The sequence below is a fragment of the Arvicola amphibius genome, chromosome 3, assembly GCF_903992535.2.
Source record: "Arvicola amphibius chromosome 3, mArvAmp1.2, whole genome shotgun sequence".
NCBI lineage: Eukaryota > Metazoa > Chordata > Mammalia > Rodentia > Cricetidae > Arvicola > Arvicola amphibius.
The window spans coordinates 29,813,934-29,836,921 of NC_052049.1; the positions used below are offsets into that span (position 1 = coordinate 29,813,934).

Genomic DNA, 22,988 nt, shown 5'->3' on the forward strand with positions numbered 1-22,988 from the left:
TGAAATATTTGTCTAAAACTTTATTTCAAAGTTTTCCACCTTGCTATTAGTAAGGTGTATGGTTAATGCTCCGTGCCAATATTGCCAGGCTTGCCCATTGCCGGCAATGGACTCTGAGAAAACCCACTTCTTGGCACTCAAACATTAAATTACTCTTTTTTAAAACATACAGAAATCTCAATACTTGCAAAAGAATTACATGCACTGTTTCCCCACCATTCTTTAAATCTGAACGTACATCATTAATCTATAGCAGTGGATGTTAAAATGAAATCATTTTAACCAATTAAAACTGTACAAATCAAAATTCTACTGGTTAATATTGACAAGAATATATTACAAATGCTACATTACATATTACCTTGCAATCTGAAACATTACACATTTATGTGTTTATTTTAGATAACTGAAACTTCACAGAATTGAACAGCAAATAAAGTTGAAAAAATTTAGTTCTGTCCATTAGTTCCAACTATCTCTATTTTACAGTCTATGAGGCTCATGTCATGTTCAGCACCAAAATCACCCAGAGAACGTTCCAACGGATTTTCTTCTCCATCTCATGTGGTAGTTTTTGTTGTTTTAAAAGTGAAAGTTAAGGGAAAGTGTTATGAATTCTACTTTTAGATCTTGAAGTGAATATTCCTTTTGGCTGGTCAGACTATATGAAACTTTCACTATGTGAAAATGTGGGTTATATTCTTATTTTTATTGGACAGATACAAAAACAAACAAAACACAAAAATACACAAACTACAAAGAAAAAAGGTGTCCCGTGAATTTAAGCTGTTGGCCTATAAACTGGACTTGTTACACTGTAACCTAATAATGCCCTGCCCCATCCTTCCTTCTTTCCGCCTCATCCTCCCCAGCAGGGTGCTCAGGGCCGCTTCCTCACACCAGCTCCAGCCACCATGAACCCGCTGGAACCAGTTCCCAGGCTGTGTCCACAGCGCTCAGGAGAACTGTTTGCTGTAGCAGAGGCCTGCTCAGAGCCGACATCTTTTTGCTCACGTGGTCACAGCTAACCTTTCTCACTGACGGTTCCTCCAGATCCCAGAACCATTACTCTTGTCTCTCTTCAGGATTTACAAACCTTCAAAAAAGATAGTATTTGCCTTGCCATTTTCAAGCATGGTTTATGTGTAACATTTAAATTCCACAATCCGCAACCTAGAAAAGTTTTTCAAAAAAGCTACAGGTACTTTTTTTTATTTGTTAAAGTACAAAAATTCTTACACATTAAAAAAAAAACATTTTTTAAAATCGGACACTAGTACCTCCGCTATCGTCGACAGAAGCAGTCAGTTCATGCCGTGTTTGCAAACTAAACTGCATGCATATAAACATCCAGAGAGGTACAGAGTTTTCCAGAGCCCTTTAACATCACTGCAGTATATTCACCATGGGCCAGGCCACAACGGGAAGCGTGTTAGCAAGTTCAGCAAAGACTTTTCCAAGAACACAACAGTTTTCTAGGCTCTGTGTCAGTTACATTCAGTTACATTACACTTTAAGCAACATGTAATCTTTAAAATTGTCCCCAGAGATACAATCCTCCAACTGTTTCCATTCCCCATCCCAGCCCCAGGCCACTGTGAAGCCTTCCACCCCACAAAGATCTTAGTGCTCCCCGTTGCTGATGACAGCTGGTTCCGACTCTGCTGCTGTTGTAGGGAGTCTTGGCACTTTCTTAGCAGGGCTTGGAATATGCTAAAATGAGAAGAAAACAGTTGCTGGCTTTTATGACTTTCCCACTATGAATCACAGGACTAATTAAATTACCTACAGAGAACCTACTAAAGGACAAAGTCAGAGAGGCTGACACTGACACTCGCGTTCTATACAGCTTTCCAAGGAGGAGCTGAACACCGAGACAGCCCTTCAGTGAGAGGACTGCCATTCCTTGTGCAGCGAGAGGAGGCCTCCCAGACTGTGTCTGCTGTAACATCTTCTACTTGCGACTCAGACACTAGCTTGAGGTGCCGCCCACCTGGCTTAACAGCAAGACTACAGCTCACCAGAGGAGCTGTAACCAACGGGAGGAACCACTGATTCCACAGTTCAAGTTCTTGATTGAACCTGGCTTTACCCCTTCCTGCTCTAATCCTGACTTCTCGGGGCCTCACTCTGGAGTATCATTTGTAGACATCAAAGAGGTTAGTGTAAGGTTCTGAGGGCTATAAAATGAATGTGAGCAGAGTCCTCACACACAGCAGGAATCTGAGCCACAGCTATGCCATCACTTCTGAAAAGGCCTCGGAGAAGTATGAGGGACTCAGTATCCCCTCCATGCTGCTCCACAGCTGGCCTCAGAACCCTTACTCCCTCTCTGCTTTACTGATATTTCTCTAAGTCGCGGTCTCTGTTAGGGCTCCGAATCCCAGACACACGGGAGTGAAAACTTCCCATATCCTGCCAGAGAAGAGGACCAACGATGCAGGTGACTGACCTCTGTTGCTGTGTTTGAATGTACAAGTCCCACTCCTTCCTCCAAATTGTGGCCGTTGGTGGAGGGGCGCCGAGCGTAAGTTCTTCTGTGCTTTTCATCCACTCTAACTAGGTACCACGTTCCTTCAAAGAGTGAGTCTATCGAACACTGGGGAATATAGTTGGCTGAAGGGAAAGCAGGACACCAAGTTACTCACGATATGACCCATCTGGCAACAAACTCAACAGAGTTGTCACCTTCCTCCCCAGCTTTCACTGACGCCACACCAGCACTACCCAAGCCTCGTGTGCCGTGAGTTTCCCACGACTGTACACAGTACAGCCTACAAACACAGACGCTTACCTAAGTGGTGCGTGTCCTCCCTCAGCTTCATGTTTTCAGCAAAGACATCTGGCGCCACACAAGTTCTTGAGTCGAGCCTTGATTTTAGATCACATAAACTTGCTGTTATTTTGTCAAGAGCGGATCCTAAAGGAGCAAGTAAGTTTAACATTAGAAGACAGAGTAGCATGTCTCCAAGAAAGTTAATAAAATGTTGCCAAATGCAAATAATTTCTTGTCTCTTAAAAACTACTGGCTATTGTCTAGCTAAAATATAGATCTATCTTGATACAACTTCCTAACACCTCTGACTAGATGTTATTTAGTATCAGCTAGTCTACAAGTTAAGTAACACCTGGCATTTGAAACTATAAGTATTAACTTTTCTATAGTTAATCCTCAGTATAAGTTTCAATGATGCCAGGTTTTCCTAAGTTTTCCTGAGTATTTTTCCTCCTTTTCTCTCAAGGAAAGCACAAATGTTTGCTTCAATACAGTAAAAACCACAGGGGAAAATGTGGTCTATTAGCTATATTAAGGCAGATTTGTAGGGTAGAGAGTACAAATTTATTTGGCAAGAAGATATGAAATTGAGAATGGAATGATCGATCAGAGTGACTACTGAAGCCACCTGACCACAGCGGGTTGGCTGGCAACATGCCCTTGCTGAAGGACCCAGCACTTACCTGGGGTGGCATCTTGTGTGACTTTAAGGGAGTACAAAGTGGCAGCCAAGCCAGACCCATAAGAGAACACTCCGATCCTCTTCCCTGCCAACTGCTGAGGCGAGTACCTGGTAAGGGACAAAAGGGCAAATTTAACAGATACAAAGGCCATCTTGTCGGGAGCCACACGAGCAGTCCAGAGCTAAACACAAGCTCTAACTTAAAGCTCTTTTTGTTTGTTTTTCTGTTACATGGTCCACCCACACAGGCTGGGCTTGCACTAATAATCTTCCTGCCACAGCCTCCTGTGTGTTGGGATTATGGGTGAGTGCCACCATTCCCTGCTTAGTTTAATGTCCCTGTAGATCTAGGAGTCGTAATTCTGCACTAAGGAGTCTGACTTGAGGTTTTAGTTTTAGAGTGCATACTCCAAACAAAAGCTTACGTCTTTTAGGAAATGATGGGGCTTAGTAAAATTACTGAACCACACATAAATCCTCATCATTAAGGATTTGTGGTTCAGCTGCAGGTACTCAGGAAGAACTGCAGCCTGAACCTGCATACCCTCAGTAGATGGCAGCCGAGCAGACCTGAAGATAAAGAGCAGTCAGAAGAGGAGTCAGGGAACAGCAGTTTCTACTTACTGTGCCAGAACAGAAGCCAGGGACCCATACACAGAAGACGTGTACATATTCCCATTCTGATTTGATACGAGCAGAGACGCCTTTGTTTTCTGGTTAAACAGATCAGAACTAGCCTTCATAAATGCCTTCTCCACATCTCTGTCAAAGTATGTATCTTCCAACTTAACATCCCTGGAAGAGCATATTTAAGGAGACAATTATATGGCGTCTAAACACCATGCTTTTATTTTATTAGTAGTTGTCCCAATTTACATTTAAATCTATGGATACATGGGATTTTGTTTTGCCACTAATTAAAAGTCAGGGAGCAACAAGGTAATTGTATAAATGATGCTAGCCAGCTGTAAGTTCTTTGCCTGACGTGGCTATCATCAAGTAAAGACACCATGATACTGACAGACTAATAGGTTAACAGATTCACTGAAGCTTTGCAGCTGACAAGAATCAAGCATGAATTACAAGCAAACTGCTACTAGGCGGTCAAGGACCGCAGCACCCTGGCAGAAAAACTAGGTGGCAGTGCTCTGGAGGACAAGCCTTTGTGAGCAGCCTCTAGCCCCGTCTGGAGCTTCTAGCAGCCCCAGACCTGTTCCTGGGTGTTGCAAGCTGCCCTCTTCCTGCCAGACTGGAGGGGTTGGGGAGGATCCCAGCAGGGGGAGGGTAATATACAAATAAACATTTGAAATAAGCACAGAACAGCTTTCTTACCCAAAGGCTTCCAGGCCACTGTAAATACTGTTTTTATCTCTGTTCTGATCATTAAGAAAGTCATTCAGGAACATCCGAGCTAAAGATTTCTGCACCAGTTTACAATATGGCGAGTGAAAGATCATGAAGCCAAAATCATTCAGGGTGAAATCTTTATCGTTTCCCTCTGGAACAGAAGAGCAAGGAAACCATGAAATGCACAGAAGCCAGCTCGACTTTAGGATGTTTCTGTCTTTACTTCCTCACTAATCTTAGTGGAAACAAGTTTGCGTACTGCACTGCAAAGCGAGCAGAGGGGATGGAGACAGAAGAGCCACTCACCCCGGTCCTTAAACAGCAACCCCAACCCTGTCTTATGAACTCGCTCAATGCTTTAGAATGCGTGGTTAAACAAGACCCTCAGCGGCGCAGGACCACATACATCACTGATTTTCAACTGTACGAGTCATAACTATTAGCAGATCAGTTGATCAGCCTCCCTTTTTCTAAAGAATAGGAAAATGGCAACTGCATTAATTTGCAGCCTGGGTCATTTCACGGCACTTCTGCCTCTGTTCAGATATCTACACATAAAAACATATACTGTGGGGTTCTAATCAAAAAGGTGAAATATCACTGGCCTAGTAAAAACAGTTAAGCCTGATGAAGGAGGATCGTGAGTTTGAAGCCAGTCCAGGGTATAAAACCAGACTCTAGCTCATGAAACACTACTGTTAAAGAATGACATTTAACATAACTGTTAAGTATAGTACAAATAGCAAGCATTGTTACATATTTAACTGTAAAACACTATACAATGATTCTTTCTGCGGCTACTATGTTCCTCGATATTTATCTTGAATATTATTTTTAACCCTCTCCTCTCTAAAGTCAAATTGTAATAAGGAAAAAGTAACTTTTTAAACAGTTGCCTCTGAAAAATAGTTGAAAACAGAAACTTATTTAAATCCTTTTCTCAAAAAATTAACAAAACTCACTTTTATTTTGTAATGTAATTAATAAATCAACTTAAGTTTTAGGAGAAATACTCATGTCTTTACCTAAATTACACACTCTCAGAGACTATGGGAAAATGATATTTAGTACACGAAGAAGTGGAAAAGGTATTAATAACGAAGGTAGTTCACAGAGAAGTGTCTCACGATAGTCACCTAGCACATTACTACTGCCCTGTAGATAGCAGAGTCCAGCACAAGGAACAGGGCTGGAGGAAAGCCCACCTTTCTGCCACTGGGCACGGATCTTCTTGCGGTAGACGGAGTAGCAGCGGTCCAGCGCACTGAGGTAGCACTGTATGGAGAGCTTCCCATCTACCACAGGGTATTCGGAGAGCATGTCAGGCTTGTAGAAGTCATAGGCATGCTGCATGTGTGTCCCACGGAGCCCTACAGAACCAAACAGAAGATGCCGATCCACTCCTGCTTCACGATGCCCGCACTGTAGCAGCACGCTGCCTTATTTACGTGGTCTTCCCATCAGTCACCCACAGCACTTCAGCATAGAAAGCGCAAGGTGAAGCCGATAATTAAATAAAACCTGGAGCCGCATGGGTAGTCCCAAGACTGCTGCAAGTTTCCTAAGCGGCTATCCTGAGCACAAGTGAACTCATCAGTCACTACTCTAAGTTATTTCTTCAACTCCACCTCAGCCCATTTGATTTCTTGGTAGAGGGAGGGCAGCTCTACCTTTTGGACAAAACGTACAAAGATAACGTGCTAACACTTAAAGCACTCGTCAGTCGATAAACAATCAGCAAGTTGTAGCTTCTACTACCACACTCAGATTCCTCAGAACACTGTGTCACTGAAACAACTAAATACAAATGAATTAGCTGGACCTGCTAGCACAGGCCTGTGTACGGAGGTCTATATACCTGTGTAATCCCAGGTATTTAGAAGCCCAAACCGAAGATCAAGGCTGCAAGCATCCCTGGGCTACACAGAGAGCTCCAGGTCAGCCTGCAGCATGTAGTGATAACCAGTGTCTCGACATTTAAAAACAAGGGGCCTGGGAAAAAGCTCACGTGAAGAACGCAAGCTTGCCTACCATGCACAAGGCCCAAGGTTCAAGTCCCGCACCACAAAAAAATAAGTATCTTCTCAAATACTCACCTCGTTCAAAAATTAAAGGAGCATTTGGCCCTATCAGCAGAGCCACAGCTCCGACGCCACCTGTAGGTCTGGCATTTCCTGTGGCATAGATAGCAATATCTCCTGCAACTACCAGAGCATACCGTCCTGAAAAAAGTAATGCAGAGTGATCAAAATCACGCATGTGAACTCAAAGGATGATTATATTTTCCTCAGAATATGCTTTCCCCACATTGGAAAAAAAAAAAAAAAGCAAAGCTTTCTGTCTAAACTTTGAATGGATAATTTTTTTCCTATTACTACTCCTAAAGTAAACAATTCAAATAAGCTGAAAGTCACAGTCTTTCTGAATTATTTGAATTATTAGAGCTAGTATTAGTTAACACACAACACTGTCTAAATAGCCACTGGAGGGCTGGGGACACTATTCATTGCTAGAGACCCTGAGCTCCATCCTTAGCCCTAAACAGAAGAGGTATCAGGTCTATACATCCTCAAGAAGGGCTATGTGCGTGTCTGTGTGTTTTTGTGTGTCTGTGTGCTTGTCTGTTTGCTTTTGTCTCTGTTTCAGAATGCAGACATGGAACATACCATCCCAAGAGCTGGATTCGATCCAGTTCACAGCGTTGAAGACTGCAGCTGTCCCTCCATAGCACGCATTAGTTGTATCTATTCCTTCTATATCTGTATTCCCAGACTCCTCAAACAGCTGCATCAAATTCGACTTCACTGATTTTGATTTGTCAATGATTGTCTCTGTTCCGACTTCTAGCCGCCCAATGCAATCATAGGACAGGCTATTTCTCTCCATCAGATTCTGAACCACAGTCAGGCAAAGAGAGTTGATGTCTTCTCGATCCGTGCAGAAGCCCATCCTGGCCTGCCCTAGGCCGATGGTATACTTTCCAGCATCTACACCATCGTATTTTTCCAACTCAACTTGATCAACATATTGAGAAGGAAAGTAGATCTCAAGGGCAACAATTCCTACGTCTTTTGGCCAGCAAGCTTCTGCATTCAATGGAAGTGACCCAGGCATGGTGAAAGAGCTGTGCAAAGAAAAAAAGTCCATAGTTTTAGATATTAGGTTGCTGACTTTTCAAGTTCAAGGCTGCAAAACAGATGGTGAGAATTCAAGTCACCTGCATTACTGCAGCATCTCTAAGTTTAGTACATTGTATTGGGGGCAGTCAGTTAAAAATATGCAAAGCAGCAACTTCATGAAAGGAATATGATTTATTAGCTTAAATTATAACCTTTTAGAAAGGCTCCACCTTACTCAAAACCGGTCTCTTAAGACTTAAAACATCATTTAAGGGCTGGGATATATATAGCTCAGTGGCAGAGCACTTGCCTAACGTGTGCAAGACTGTGGGTTCAATCCCCAGCATATCTCTCTCTCTCTCTCACACACACACACACACACACACACACACACACAGGTGAGTGACCCTGCCATAAGATTTTTCTATAATAAGTAACTATGAAATAAAATGGTAACTTAAAAGTATGACTGACAGTGACAGGGGCTGGAGAGATGGCTTAGCAGTTAAGAGAGCTGATTTCTTTTCCAGAGGACCTGTGTTTCATTCCTAGCACCCACAACCTTCAGCAGCCCCAGTTCCGGGGCATCTCAACCCTCTGGCCTCCACTGGGACCTGCATAAATCCAAACAGACACACGCAACAACAATAACAACAACCACCAAGCTGGGCAGTGCACCGGGGAGGCAGAGGCAGGCAGATCTCCGTGAGTTCGAGGCTAGCCTGGTCTACAAAGTGAGTTCCAGGACAGGCTCCAAAGCTACAGAGAAACCCTGTCTCGAAAAACCAAAACCAACTAACCAAAAAAACAAGCAAACAAACAAAAAACAACAACAACAACCAAACAAAAATCTTTTGTAAAGTAAATGATCAACCAAAGAAAATATTTATTTCTGACCACTATCAAAAAGTACAAACAAATCAACCATTGTCTAGATTTACCTACCAAAATAATGACAACAAAAAGCTAGCCCTTCAGACCACTGTCGTCTACCCTGGGACTAGTCCTTTAACCTAGGTGCCTCAATGCCTTTAAAAGGTCTAGTCATCAAGAAATGAAAAACCAGGCGGGATGTCTCCGACAGGGCGTGTGTGGAGGCCTTGTTAACAGAGAAGCTGCCACAAACCTCCTGGCTGAGCTGCGGTGCCACAGGGCAGGAACGATTCTTCAAACCCACGTTAGGTATGTAATAGTTGGGGAATGCTGATCAAGAGATGGGACTTTTAGTTCTCCGCCCATCTAAGCACGCAGTTTGCCAACTCAATTTGCTATCTTCTACAGAGTGACAACCTACTGCTAACCTGACACTAAAAAGGAAAAGTCAAACCCACATCACCTGTCCCCTGCCATTCTGGACACTCCGCTTTAACACTAACAGAGAATAAGATCATAGGTTAATTATTGAGATCCTGGGGAGATATCGAAAGCAGAGGTTTGGTCCTTAGAACATTAAACATCTTCAGAGAACAAGTCATTAGGCTGTGAATATATTAAAACATAATAGCTGGGCATGGTGGCACACGCCTTTAATCCCAGCACTCGGGAGGCAGGTGGACCTCTGTGAGTTTGAGGCCAGCCTGGTCTACAAAGTGAGTTCCAGGTCAGCCAGAGCTACACAGAGAAATACTATCTCGAAAAACCAAACCCAAAAGAACATAATAAATAAGCACCTAACATCTAGGTTAAAGATTTTACTTTTTTGATAGAATCTTACTCTATATAACCCAAATCTTCTAGACACAAGACTCTTTTCTTTTTTTACGAGGTAGGGTTGAGATAGGTCTCACTAAGTGTAGCTTTAGCTAGCCTGGAACTCACTATATAGACCAAGCTGGCTTCAAACTCACAGACAAACATCTGCACCTGCCTCTGCCTCCTCCCAAGTAGTACTGGGATCTGGGACAAAGGCATGTGGCACCATGCCTGGCTTTTTTTTCCTTTTTTTATATTCCCAGAAACAATTTGCTGTAACACACTCTTTATGCCTGGCAACCATGTAGTCTGGGGAAATTGAATCCCTAAATTATGATATGATGATATCAGAGGTTATGATAGAAACCAAAAGGCAGCACCAAAGCCGCCTTACTCCTTCACAGTTCTTCATCCAACACTGTATTATTAATATTCTTTCTAACACAGACAGGGTTCCCTGGGAATGACAACTCGATATAAAAAGAATTCAGAAATGGCAGACACAGTGATGGCAATATGAACCTAGCACTTAGAAGGCTGAGCAGGAGGATCCCTTGAGCCCAGAAGTTCAAGGACAGCTTGGGCAACATAGTAAGACTCTGTTTCCAAATAAATAAATAGCATGCTAAGCTCTATGAAAACACTGGCAATCCCCCCCCCCTCTTTTTTTGTATGGCGTTTGCAGAGATGGTCCTTGGGAGGAGAGGCCATGAGAATGGGGACCTCACGATGGAATCAGTACCCTAGCCTTACTGATTGTGAGCCTAGCCTTTACCAGCTCAGATAGCATCCTTACAAGAAGATACCAGAGAGCTGGTTCAGGTCTGTATTCATGCATTCTGTACCTTCCATGAAGGGCCATGACATCTCCAATCCACAAAAGAGCTTTAAAGAAGTGACCATGTACCTTGAGCTGTACTCCAAAACAAACAAACAAAAAACTCTGGGGGGCTGGAGAGATGGCTCCGAGGTTAAGAGCACTGGCTGCTCTTTCAGAGGTTCTGCGTTCATTCCCAGCACCCACATGGTGACTACCATCTATAATAAGATTTGGTGTCCTCTTCTGGCCTGCAGGCACACATGCAGGCAGAACACTGTATGTATAATACATACATCTTTTTAAATACAAAAATTCTGTTGTTTAATACCTCCAGATTATAGTACTACTTGATAAGGGGCTAATTGGTGATGGTATCTAAGCAGACTAATAGACCTGGGTAACCTCAATTAAGCCCAATGCCTTTGAATCTCTTCATGCCTTAGACTTGCATATACCCATTTTACCAAGCAAAGTCTATGTACTACTCAACAGGAAAACAACAACTAAATGTGATAATTTGCCAATTATATACTTTAAGCCCTAAATTACTGACACTGGTTCAGTGCTCATTACATTAAAAAAAAGTGTCATTAGCAACAGACACAGAAGCATACACTACATTACAAGGGGATCATTCCAGTGGTAGCCTAATAAGAAAAGTAAAGTAGTCCTTTTTAAAAAAAGGTTTTGAGACAGGATTTCTCTGTATATCCCCAGCTGCCCTGGAACTCACTTTGTAGACCAGACTGTGCTGGGATTAAAGGTGTGTGCCACCACCACCTGGCAAGATAAAGAAGTCCCTACCTTCAGAAGAAGTCCCTACCTTCCTATCTCCTAAATCTTCAGCTCCTTTTCTGTGTTTTAAATCAGAAGGAACAAGCTGAGAGGCACTTGCAGCTGCTGTCTTCACTTGGCGCTACTACAGAATCTCTCTGCCAATTCGACGGCTGTCTAAAGTTGGTACCCACTTGACTACACTGAGGTTGAAATGAAGACATAAAGGAGCTGTGCATTACTAGGCACAGATTCTAAATTAAGTCCTTGGCATAACATACAGCAAAAGGTTCAAAAATTAGCATTAAGACAAACAGATCAGCATACAGAGCCCTGAAATCAATCTCTAGACCCTCAAGGAAAATGTAAACATAGAAGGAAGCCAGCCCAGACACTATGACAGCATGTAGGTGACCCATCTACATACTCCCTTCTGAGTGCCCACCGCAGAGGCAGTCGGAGTGACCCCCTCACCAGCCTTCTTTCCCTCAGGTTCCTTTCAGCTCTTCACACTGCTTGCGACATGACAAAGACAGTGGGACTTTCTGCCTTGCCTCTGCCCACAGACTTACAAAGCTTTTGGAAATCAAGTGAACAAATCCATAACCTCTAAACATTGCAATGTACTTTCCCACTAGTAAATTTAGTGAAGATCTGAGATTATGTTGCTGCTAAATATCAAATCACCTGTCACAAAAGCATAGGGTTAGCTCAAACAGCCCACAAGGCTTCTGATTATACACACACCACACATCTATGAATGCTGTCTGATTTGGTCAATATTATCCATTCTCAAGAGATTTCCTAGTAGCAGAGATGTTTTCAATGTGTTGTTGGTAAATAGATATCCAATTTGACATACAACAGCTCTAATGGGGGTAGGAGGAACCAACCAAGCAACCAGACAACACCCAGCTAAGAGTATGACACAGCACAGACAAAGCGATCACTTGGTGGCATTTAGAAAAGCAGAAAGTAGCATTTAGAAGAACAGAAAGATGATACAACTTCCAGTGTAAAGGGTACAGTTGGGTCTCCTCCCAAACGCTGTGTAATAGACCAGATGTAAATCAGTGGCGGGAGGGGCTAACCAAACAACCTAGCTAAACTTATCCTGCCAGGGAATGAGATATTTTGGTTAATTCATGGTGATTCCTAAAACACAGTGATTTTCTAAACAGAACTTTGAAAACCTAACAGTTAAAAAAACATTCTCTCATATAGTTTAAATTGTTGATAATAAATTATCTTTCATGGCGTTAAACTTGCAATTAAAAAAACTGACAGCAACTGAAGATTCTGTATTTATAATAAAATACAAAGATTTCTCCTTTCAATCTCAATTTTAAAAGGAGGCAAAAAGTACATGCCTACCACAAAAATTAGGAAACCGAAAGTCTTCCAACAGCCACCACCCTCAGGGGAAAAAAAAAAAAAGGTCCTCTGCCCTCTAAAGGGATCACGCCCCTCTGGGGGACAAAAGATGCTATGTGCCTTAACAAAGTCAGGTAAGAAATCTCGTATACTTGTGATACTTTCTAGACCTTTCGCTAGGGGTAAGAAGAGTACTCCCCTCCCCCTGTGAATAGTAAAGGAGAGAAAACAAAGAAGAAGTGGGGGAGGAGAAAAGCAGAGGACAGTAGTCCAGATGGCTTCTGATCCAATCCCCCATGACTCAGGGACAGGCTGGAGCTCTGGCGCCTAGGGCTATCATGAGTCTCCGGCTGAGCTCTCTGCGGCCACTCCCTGCATCCTACACCTGACAGTTTTTAGCTACTGCAGATTCTCCAGCTCTCCCTTTTGTGCTTAGGGTCAGCATCTTTTTCCTGTGAGACTGCGTGGCACTGCAATAGCTGCAAACAACTAGATTACTGGTCTAAACACTGCAGCCGCGGTCTATTCTCACAGAGCCCTAAGGACTCACCCAGAGCACTATAGGTGCAGACTGCAAGGTCAAACTACTGAAATCTTAGCATCTGGAAGGCCAAGGCAGAACTGGGTCAGATACCAAATAAGATCCTGCCTCAAACTTCAAATGGCAAATAACTAAATAAACAAATACATGCATACACTGTTGGCAGGCATGCCTACCTGTGACTATTTCAGATTAAGTTTATTACCTTTATTTTTCATGTTACAAGCAGACACTAACTTTTAAATACAAAATCAGAAAGTCTCCAGAAGAATTTATAACATAAACTAAATTTTCCAGGTAACATATAATCCTAAGAATAGTTTTAGGAATATACGTCTCAAGGCATCATGGTACGTGCCTTAAATCCCATTGCTTGGGAGGGGGAAGCAGGCCGATCGGCAAATTCCAGCCAGGTGACATAGTGAAAGAAAGGAACGGGGAGGGAAAAGGAAAGATTTGGCACATAAAACTGTCATTAGTTCTAAGATTAAAAATTACACCTCTCCCACTAGAGAAAACACCTTCCTTAAGACATGACTGGCGCCATACCTGTGCGAAGGACAGAGAACTGCAGTCTCCAGGTCGCTCACTGGGTTCCTCCTTCGGGCACTACAAGTTTCAAAGGAGAACTTCTTTTAAAGTCATAAAGCACTACACAAATCAACGACTTCAATTCAAAGAGAGTTAAAGCAAGGATTTCCTTATTTAATTATATTATGCAAAAAAACCAGTTCAACACATGCTTAGAAAAAGACGGCACTTTGAGCCCTTATGGCGGCAGCCTTACGGCTCTGCTGAGGAACCAACATCACAGCATCACTCAGACTACAGGGTATGATGCTGGGAGAGTAGCGGTCTTCTCATAAACATGCGCTACCAAGAACTGGGATTAAAAAAAAAAAAAAAAAAAAAAAAAAAAAAAAAAAAAAAAAAAAAAAAAAAAAAAAAAAAAAAAACCAGAAGTAAACTCTACGGGACTAGTAAGCTTCTAGAATAAAAAGGCCTACAGTTTCGAGCTTATTGGCACTAAAGGAGTTTCAGCAATAATTTGTGCCTCTTTGAATCTCAATTTCCTCACCCATAAAATCAAGATACCCGCCCCCATCAGCTCACTCTGAAGGGCTGTTGAGAAGATGAAACGTGGGACCTGCTTGGTAAGATCAGGCACCAACACTCCCAGGGAGGCAAATGCTCTAAAACACTGAGCTACTGCAGCCCCAGAATAAGCAAACCTTGAATTTGTGAGGAAAGAGAATATTACATTCCAAAGGGGGAAAGGAGTACAGCATTATACATACACTTTCAGGAAATAGCTTATCTTTTATTCCTTATTGTCTCAAATTATGCTGTGTTATCTGTAAACTAAGGAGGCCAAGTCAAGACCATTCTCAGTAGGGTAGAAAACACCATTCCTTCCCCATGTTGAGGTGCAACAACTTACTAACTTCTTGAAGCCGTGGCTAATTTGCAGCAAAGGCATTTCCCCTGAAACACTACCATACACCTTTTCCACTTATTTATTCACAGTGCTGGGATCAAACTAGGGCCTCCCTTCAGCCAGTCAAGCACTGGCCACACCCTCAGTCCTCTTCCTACTTTAATTAAACTGGGGAGGGAAAATAGGAGAAGGGTGGAGAAAGTCACACATAGAGAACCCGAGCACATTAGTGCAGAGAAGGACTAGTGGGAACAACATAAAGTCTGTATGATTTCCACAAGGGAGGAATGGCATCTGGGAGACGACCCCACCAGAGAGGCATACGCTTTAGATTCTATTCTACAGTTGCTGGCAGGGCACAGTTCTGCATCTTTGATCGGAAAAACTTGAAGCCTAGGTGCACCAAAGTCCAAGTTTTCCAATGCTGACATGATGCTGCGTGTAGAAACCTCACCTCAACTCGTGCGACAGGTCAGTCAAATGTTTGCAACACTACGAATGCCGTATCTTCAGACTCGGTGTGTAGGTGTATGTGAAACATTAATTTTACCTTTGGACTTGGGTCTTATCTACAAAATCAATCTCTCCCTTCCTTACACAGACACACACAAATACACAAGCGTGCAAGTGTTTCAAAACATGAAGTTTACTTCCAGACTCAAGCATTTCTGATAAAGGATACACAGCCCATAGTGACAAAATCTAAAGTTATCAGACTGTAACATCTCTACGGAGCAGATAAGAGGAATCAACAGGGATCAAGAAGCAGTTAAAGAGCTGCAAGCAGCCACACACACCACAAAGGCTTGATGACTCACAAATCTCGGTACAGACAGTCTGAATTTGGCCAAGACTAATAGAACTTACTGCACTTACTCAACGGAATTTCTCCTTTTAGCTCATTCCCCAGCCCTGATTCAAACAAGTCCTCAGATAAACTGCTCTAGTACACACTGGTCCCTGAATAACTGTAAGCAGTTATTTTGTTGATCTCCTGCATCACTGGAGAGAAAACCAGGCTACTGGAATGTTCATCTTTCTTTAGGAGGCTATAACCAAAAATTGTTAGTCTTTACCCTCATCTGCACAATTGTACCTAGATCTCCAAGTAAAACACAAACAGCCCTGACTCTCCCACAACTCCTGGTCTGCCAACCAGAGAGTCTAGTCCCATTTACTTATCTACTGTGTGTGTGTGTGTGTGTGTTCATGCGACATGGTGTGTGTGTGAGTCAAAGGACAACTCCCCATGATGGCTTCTTTCCTTCTACCTCCATGTCCTGGGGACTGAACTCAGGTCATTAGGACTTGGTGTCAAGTGCTCCACTTGCTGAAAACATGACATGGGATGGGGGTTCATCCTTCAAGGCTCTCTTCTAAGCTCTCTTTTCTAGAAAACGTTCCTAGGTAAATTACAGAGTTTTCTAATCAAGGACCTGTATTCCTATCCAGATGCATCATTCACAGTCCAGTCTGTATAGCCTATGCCACTGATATTAGTTATGAGGAGTTGGACAGTATAGTTTGATTCTTTTTGGTTTGTTGGTTGATTGATTTCTCGAGACAGGGTCTCTGTGTAGATTAGCTGTCCTAGAACTCAGTATGTGTACTAGGCTGGCCTCAAACTTGCAGAGCCAAGCTATCTTAGCTCTGCTTCACCAAGTACTGAAATTAAAGGTATGAACCATGCCCAGCTTATCTGACTGATCTGACCATTTGTAGAGAGACTTTAGTGTAAAGAGTACTTAAAAGATTGGCTAAATTTTGTGCTATAACAATTCTAGAGCATTTTTTAAAAAAAGATTTAAGTACCTGAGTACCCATCACCAGAAAGTTTTTGTTATTACTTCTGAGATAAGCTAAGGTTATAGAGCCAAATATTGTTTAGGAGTTTACAGAAGTTGACTCTTACTCACTACTGTTTAAAGCAAAGGATGAGTTTGCATCATTCCCAGATCCTAATCTGAACAAAGTCAGAAAAGGAAGTTTGCCCCTCTTCTACTCATTAGCACACGAACCAACACATACCCACAAACCCTACAAAGAGTGCTCTTCGAAAGGTTACTTTCTTTCTCTTTATTGTTCAGATTCCAGTGCTAACATGAAGCCATTAATTAGATAACATGTTTCTCAACCTTTTTAATTTCAAAGTGACACAGCTGTCAACTATATGGTTCTAAGCCCTAAATCAAGTGGTGAGGTTATGTTCCCTTTCTAAATGAAACTATCATCATGTTTGACCTCTTTGGTGTACGTAAATGTAAAAATGTGTACATTCTGATACAGAGTTCAACATGTTCTTCAACCACACCTACAGTTTTGCTGGATACTGAACGCTACAGCCAGGTATGAAACCATTCTGGAAGACCCAGAAAACCCATGTTCCATCAATGTTTTGGAGTCTACGTTTCTTCTGAAAGCAACACAGCTAAAACCTCAGTTTAAAAATCATCAAAAACAACTCCATCAGATGACACGTATAAACAATCAGAAGAGGCATTTATGAAAGACAAAAATTAAACGCAAGGCCCAGATGACATGGACTTCAAACATAAATCTTTATACTCCCTCTTCCCCAGCTTTTCCAAGCCTTCTGAGAACTGCAATTGCAGAAGCCACCAGAATTGCACTACGGGAAATATTAGCTAATTTAGGAAATACCTACAAAGGATGGGCACAAAGAAAAGGCAGTCTCTGCTTTTCATGGGACAGGCTATCCTTGCTCTCCATCTCCATGCAAAAAATGGCTGAAACGTAAAAGTCTGATCAAAGAACAAACTGCTCAGAAGTCTCAGCCTGCAAAGAAACACTTGTGGATACCTTTGGAGACTTTTAGTCTGTCTCCAATCAGATGGAATCTGTACAATACAAATTTAAACCACAGCTTGGGAGGAAAAATCTGTAACTCTTAAGTAGTCAGGTGTGCTGTTAGCATGCCTCCCTTCTCATGATTTCATCCCTAAAATACAGCAAATGTTGGCAGCTGTCAGAACGGGCTAACCATCTCACTCCCGGGTAGGCCAGATCACCAGCAGAGGGAGGGGTGGCAGCAGAGGTGGGTAGTCTGAAGGCAGTCAGAGATGGCCCGAGGCCAAGGCCACAGGGGCGAGCTTGGCAAGAAGGACAAGTAGGTGCCTCCTGCCACCTACTCCCCAATTCCCTCCTCCAGAATGTCGCAAAGCAATTCTTTCTCTACCAGTGATCAAAGAAGGTCACGTTTTCAAAGATTCCCATACACTTGGCTTTGAAATTTCCTTCACTTAACCCTAAGTCTATCTGTGTGATAGGTTCTGTGGGCCCCGGGCCATCTCATCCTCACAACACTTAAGGCTGGTTGTTATTAAATATCGTGGAGATATTAACAGGAGGTGGGGGGAGGAAGAGGAGGAGGACGAGGGAGAAGGGACTCGAGCTCACTCATTATTTTAAGCAAGCCACATACCAAAGATGTTCAGAGCATCAGTCTTTGGCTAGGTCTAAATCACAGGTGTGATTTCGTGCACCCGAATTGGGGAAAAGTAACGCTCCCCACTTCCTCTCATCAATGGTGTACGTGGAGGCAGGACACACCCCCTGCCAATCTACTAGTCGGCATCTGAGTCTGGGCTTCCCCATCCCTTTGGGGTCCAACATTGACCGGAGGAACGCTGACAGCCCAGCTCCCTTCTCAACCCCTGCTGATGCCCCACTTCGGTGGTCACAGCTACCTCAGAGGCGACTCCGACTTCTGACTATGTCATCAGAACACCGAGCTCTCAACGCTCTTTGCCTTCTCTCGGCGCCCCGCCGGCCCACAGCGGAGTCCGGGTCCCCTTGTCCGCCCCGGCACCCCGGCTCGCGAGCTCCCGCACAAGCCCACTCCCGGCGCCCCGTCCTCCGGGACCGGGTCGACACCTTCACCCTGACCGGAGCAGAGCGCTGTGCCTTCCGGCCTAGTCAAGGACATCGCCTCCTCCCCGTGTACGCCGCCCGCGGCGCCCCGGCCACCGGCTGTCCCTCCCCGCGCGGGACACTCACCCAAACGCGACCGGACCCCGGCTGAAGAAAGGAGCAACCCACAGAGGACAGTGCACGGTGCCTCCCGCCCTGGGCAGCTTTATAGCCACCGACCCACCCGACTCCGGCACCGCCGGGAGGCGGCAAGGGGCGGGACAGCGGCTCCCGCAGCCAATCCCGGCGCGCAGAGTCGCTCAGCAGCGCCCGCCCCTCAGCCCGCTTTCTGCCAATGGGAAGGAAAGGAGAGGCGGTGACTCGCTAGGGTTTTCCCTCGCGGAGGGAAGGGCGGGGGGAAGGGCGGGGACAAAGTCGGAGGACCGGGGAAGTGGGGTGAGACGGTGACGTAGGGTGGCCCGAGAACGTGCCTGCCAATGGCTGGACGGCGAGAGACGGCGAGAGCCAACGGGAGCGGAGTGAGAGGCTCTCTGACCAATTGAAGGTCAGTGAGAGGAGCTAGGGACCAATGGCGACTCCGCGTCCCACTGCTGGGGCGAGGTGGTCAAGTGTGGGAGGCGAGCTGGTCCCGGCTTGGGAGGCTGTCAGGTTGCCTAGCAACCACAGCAATGCTTCTCCTGTAAAATATTTGAAGTACTTGATTTGAATTCAATCTTGATGTTTTTCAGTTTCCAGAGCAGCAAAGTGAGCCTGCATTACAAGTTAAAGCACACAACTGACTTCACCCTGAATTTCTAAATTTGTGAGTATTCTAACTACCCAATTTAAAACTTCCTCAGTTCCTAAAGAAATTGCTATTGAGACAGTTCTTCCCGGGTCAACCTAAAATATGCTATTTTAGGGATTAGGCGTCAGTGAGAATGATGTAGGTCTTGCCGAGAAGGGAAGCTGATCCAGTTCAGTCACTTTTTGGGGGGCTTAGGGGAGGCAGGCACCTGGCCCAGTGGTCATCGTATTGTCTGAGCTGTGGTAGCTACCAAATAAAACATTTTTTCAGTGACGAAAAGGGTACCATGATTCTCATCGTAGTGAATCACAGGATAAAGACCACGCACTCTCTCAGAAAACAGGAGAAATTCAAACACGACGAATGCTCTTGGAGAGAGTCTGAAGGATGACCAGTTTCTGCCTTCGAATAGACATGACATGACATACTTGAAATAACTTGTCGACATGAGATCCAAAACCGTGTACAATGAATATACGCCATAAAATATTTTAAAAAACAGAGAGTAGTTTCTGCTCTCCTACCCCAATAGAAGATCCATACTGCTTAGGTTAGGTGAGAGTGAATAAGGGAGGTTCAGAGTTGTGTTAATTCTTCCTACCTCAATTCCATTACTCACCCAGAACTACTAAGGGCCATTGATAATTCCATGTTTCATACTACTACTGCTATGTGAAGTTTGTTGCTGCAGATGCTGACTCCAAGCAAAACAGGGCTTGCTCCAAAGGGAATAAGAGGTGAGCTGTTCCAAAAAAAAAAAAAAATTAAACAAATAAAACAACAACAAAAACCAGACAGTGGTGGCAAATACCTTTAATTCCAGCACTCGGGAGGCAGAGGCAGGCGGATCTCTGTGAGTTCGAGGCCAGCCTGGTCTACGAGAGCTAGTTCAGGCTACAGAGAAACCCTGTCTCGAAAAACGAAACAAAAAAAGGGGTTGTTTGTTTGTTTGTTTTGTTTCTGGACTAAATATGAGCAGCCATGCCTGGGAACATAGGTTTGTGTTTTCCTGAATGACATGTTCCATCATAGAAGCCATATGAACTGTTGCAGCCCTAGAGCAGAGACAGTGAATGCATTTACCAAATACCTGGTGGGAACGGCAGGTGTTGGTTTACAGCAACACAGGAAAAGGTCTGCTCTAGGTTTCAGGTGCTATGTGATGACATTCGTCATTTGGGTTGGTGGAAAAAAGTTACCTGCTTTGTTAATACATGCTGACTTATTTTTGGTTTTGTTTCTTTCTTTTTTTCCTCAATACAGGATCCCTCGTGTAGCGAAAGCTGTCCCCTTAACTCGCTTTGTAGGCTAGGCTGATCTTGAACTCAGAGAGATCCATTCACCTCTGCCTCCCAAGTGCTGGGATGAAAGGTGTGCGCCCCCACTGCCTGAGCCTCCTGTGGAAGATTTGACCTGATACTCATCAGGTCAGAGATACAGAGGTGGGTGCTGAGTGGCTATAAAAAGAGCTAAAGTTAGCTTCAGGTCATTTTGGCACTGGCTCTTCAACATTCCAAGTCCCCATAAACACAGAGTAATCAGCCAGTCTACAAGACCTTCAACTGTAATTTTCAAGAAACTCCAGTTCACGTGACCTGGTAACACATTCTCAATAGTAAAGTATCAAAGTATGTTAGACACAGAACCACTGTGGAACAGTGGCATAAGTTACTTGGAGAGCAAGGTCCGCCGTTCAGTAGCTGCTATGACTCCATTTTATCCAGCATAATCCTACTTCAGTTACTAGACGATAAACTGAAAGAGAAAGTCATTGTTTAATTGTGATGAACAGCATTTTGGGTGGGGTTGGAGAGCTAAATTTCCTGGTATATTGGAGCTTTGTCCTTGAAAAGGGATTACCAATGATTCCAAGTACCCGAGTATATCGTAGGAAATGAATGGCCGGAGAGTCATGAGGATGAACATCTCACAGAAGCCAAAATTCCTACCAGGCACACACGGTCTTTTTGATCTAATTAATTTTCAGTGTAACAAGTGATCAACTGGGCAGTGGCACACACCTGTAATCCCAGCACTCAGGAGGCAAAGGCAGGCAGATTTCTGTGAGTTCGAGGCTAGTCTGGTCTTCAAAGCGAGTTCCAGAATAGCAAGAACTGTTACACAGAAAAACCCTGTCTCAAAAAACACTAAAACCAAACCAAACCAAACAACCAAAAAACCAAAGTGGTCATGGTGATTATTACAAAGTTGAGCAATGGACTACAAAATAGGTTAGGGGTTAGGTAGTAGTGTCTTCACTGATTTAGAAAAAAGTCTCAGAATTTTTTGAAATAGTAGCACATACTAGACTAAAAATTATCAGCTGTTATCTATGTGTGATGGCAAGGTATACATATATTTGTTATGTAAAAGATTTCAAGTTTTCTGAGCCACAAGTTTTGACAAAGCATAGTCAGGTCAATATCGTGGTTAAGACTTGTTAAAAGATATATCCTATTAAAAGGTTTTAAAACTCGGTGGTAAATGATGTTGATCAAGCACTTTAGATGCCGTTCATCAAAGGAAGGATAATCTGTTGTAATGCCCTACTTTGGAAGGAAAATGAAGCTTGCTAACGAGCCAGAAGATATAATGATAATATTCAGTATTATAGATTGACCCGTTGAGCCAACATTTACTCTTTCCTTGTTCTATGGCAGGAATGGCATGAAACCTATGCTGTTAGTCAGGCAAGCATTAGCTACATGAGATGTGCTGTAAAAGCCGCTCCAGCTGCTAATCAAATCCTGAAAACCTGGTACACCTAGTACGTAGGTGAAGGGGTGGCAGTTAAATATCTTAATCATTTAAAATTGGTTTTATATTGTAATGATAACATTTTGGTCACCTTGGATTAAATAAATGTATTATTGATTAATTCTATTTGTTTCTTTTAATTTTTAATGTGCTTACCAGAAATTGTAAAATTATAGCTGCAGCTTCCGTTTGTCGCTCCCGTGTGTTCTAAACAACAGGAAAGAAAGGAAATGGGAAACATAGACTCTATCCCCAAAGAGAATGTAGTTTAGGTTAGAAGTTGGAGAAAGAGGAAAGAGAGCCAGGTACTGGCTTTCGTACTACAACACAAAGACTAAAGGTAAACATTGTTCTGCCAGAAGTCCAAGCTTCATAGTTTCTGCCTCATATAATGTAGGCAAGGATAGGAGTGGGAAGAAGCCTCAGGCTCACTAATTATTTGTCTCCTCTGGTTTACACAGCTTTATTTAAAATAGTTAAATGTTTAATTTCTACATTAAGGCTTTTTCACCTTGAGCCCTCTCCTTGGTAAAATGGCTTCTAGGTTCTCTGGAGCTTTCGGGTTGATATTTCTTCAGCAGAGGGGCTCAGTTTCTGTACTGGGTTTGAGGATTGGCTCTTCCTCCTCATGGATGGCGTGCAGTCTATCCTTTGCTGCCCCTCCCCCGAATCCTACCCAGCAGCCCCATCACAATGCTCCCAGCATTCTCTCCGTCTCTTTTGGTTCAGAACCGTTCAACCTCACCTCACCAAGTAGAACCTACAGACCTTCCTACAGACCTTCAGGAGTCAGCCCTTCTGCATCACCCAACCTGAGGGAGCTCTAGTCCTTTTTAGTAGCCTCATAGTTCTGGCCTATTGCTAAGCTCCAAAATAGATTTGAGGTTCCTAAGAGGTACTCTCTTCCCCCAGGCCTTTGGAGGATTCTTCATGGGAATGAGCTGAAAACTCTATGGCCTGAGTGTGGCCGCCAACAACTCAGTTTTGTTT

At 43.5% G+C, this 22,988-nt stretch overlaps 1 protein-coding gene across 2 annotated transcripts; it reads right to left on the reverse strand.

Annotated features, from left to right (window-relative positions):
• Positions 1 to 18,682, reverse strand: Hmgcs1 (3-hydroxy-3-methylglutaryl-CoA synthase 1). Of its 2 annotated transcripts, XM_038322045.2 has the most exons (11): positions 18,581 to 18,679; positions 13,675 to 13,734; positions 7,472 to 7,929; positions 6,902 to 7,027; positions 6,011 to 6,175; positions 4,791 to 4,956; positions 4,083 to 4,253; positions 3,460 to 3,566; positions 2,795 to 2,920; positions 2,453 to 2,616; positions 1 to 1,713 (listed from the first exon to the last, which is right to left on the reverse strand). In XM_038322045.2, the coding sequence occupies exons 3-11, from the start codon at positions 7,917 to 7,919 to the stop codon at positions 1,624 to 1,626; spliced, it is 1,563 nt and encodes a 520-aa protein (XP_038177973.1). In that variant the 5' UTR covers positions 7,920 to 7,929; positions 13,675 to 13,734; positions 18,581 to 18,679; the 3' UTR covers positions 1 to 1,623. The 2 variants fall into 2 exon arrangements, with proteins under 2 accessions (XP_038177973.1, XP_038177974.1); XM_038322046.2 differs by lacking the exon at positions 13,675 to 13,734 and having other exon boundaries at positions 18,581 to 18,682.
• Between the last annotated feature and the right edge of the window lie 4,306 nt (positions 18,683 to 22,988).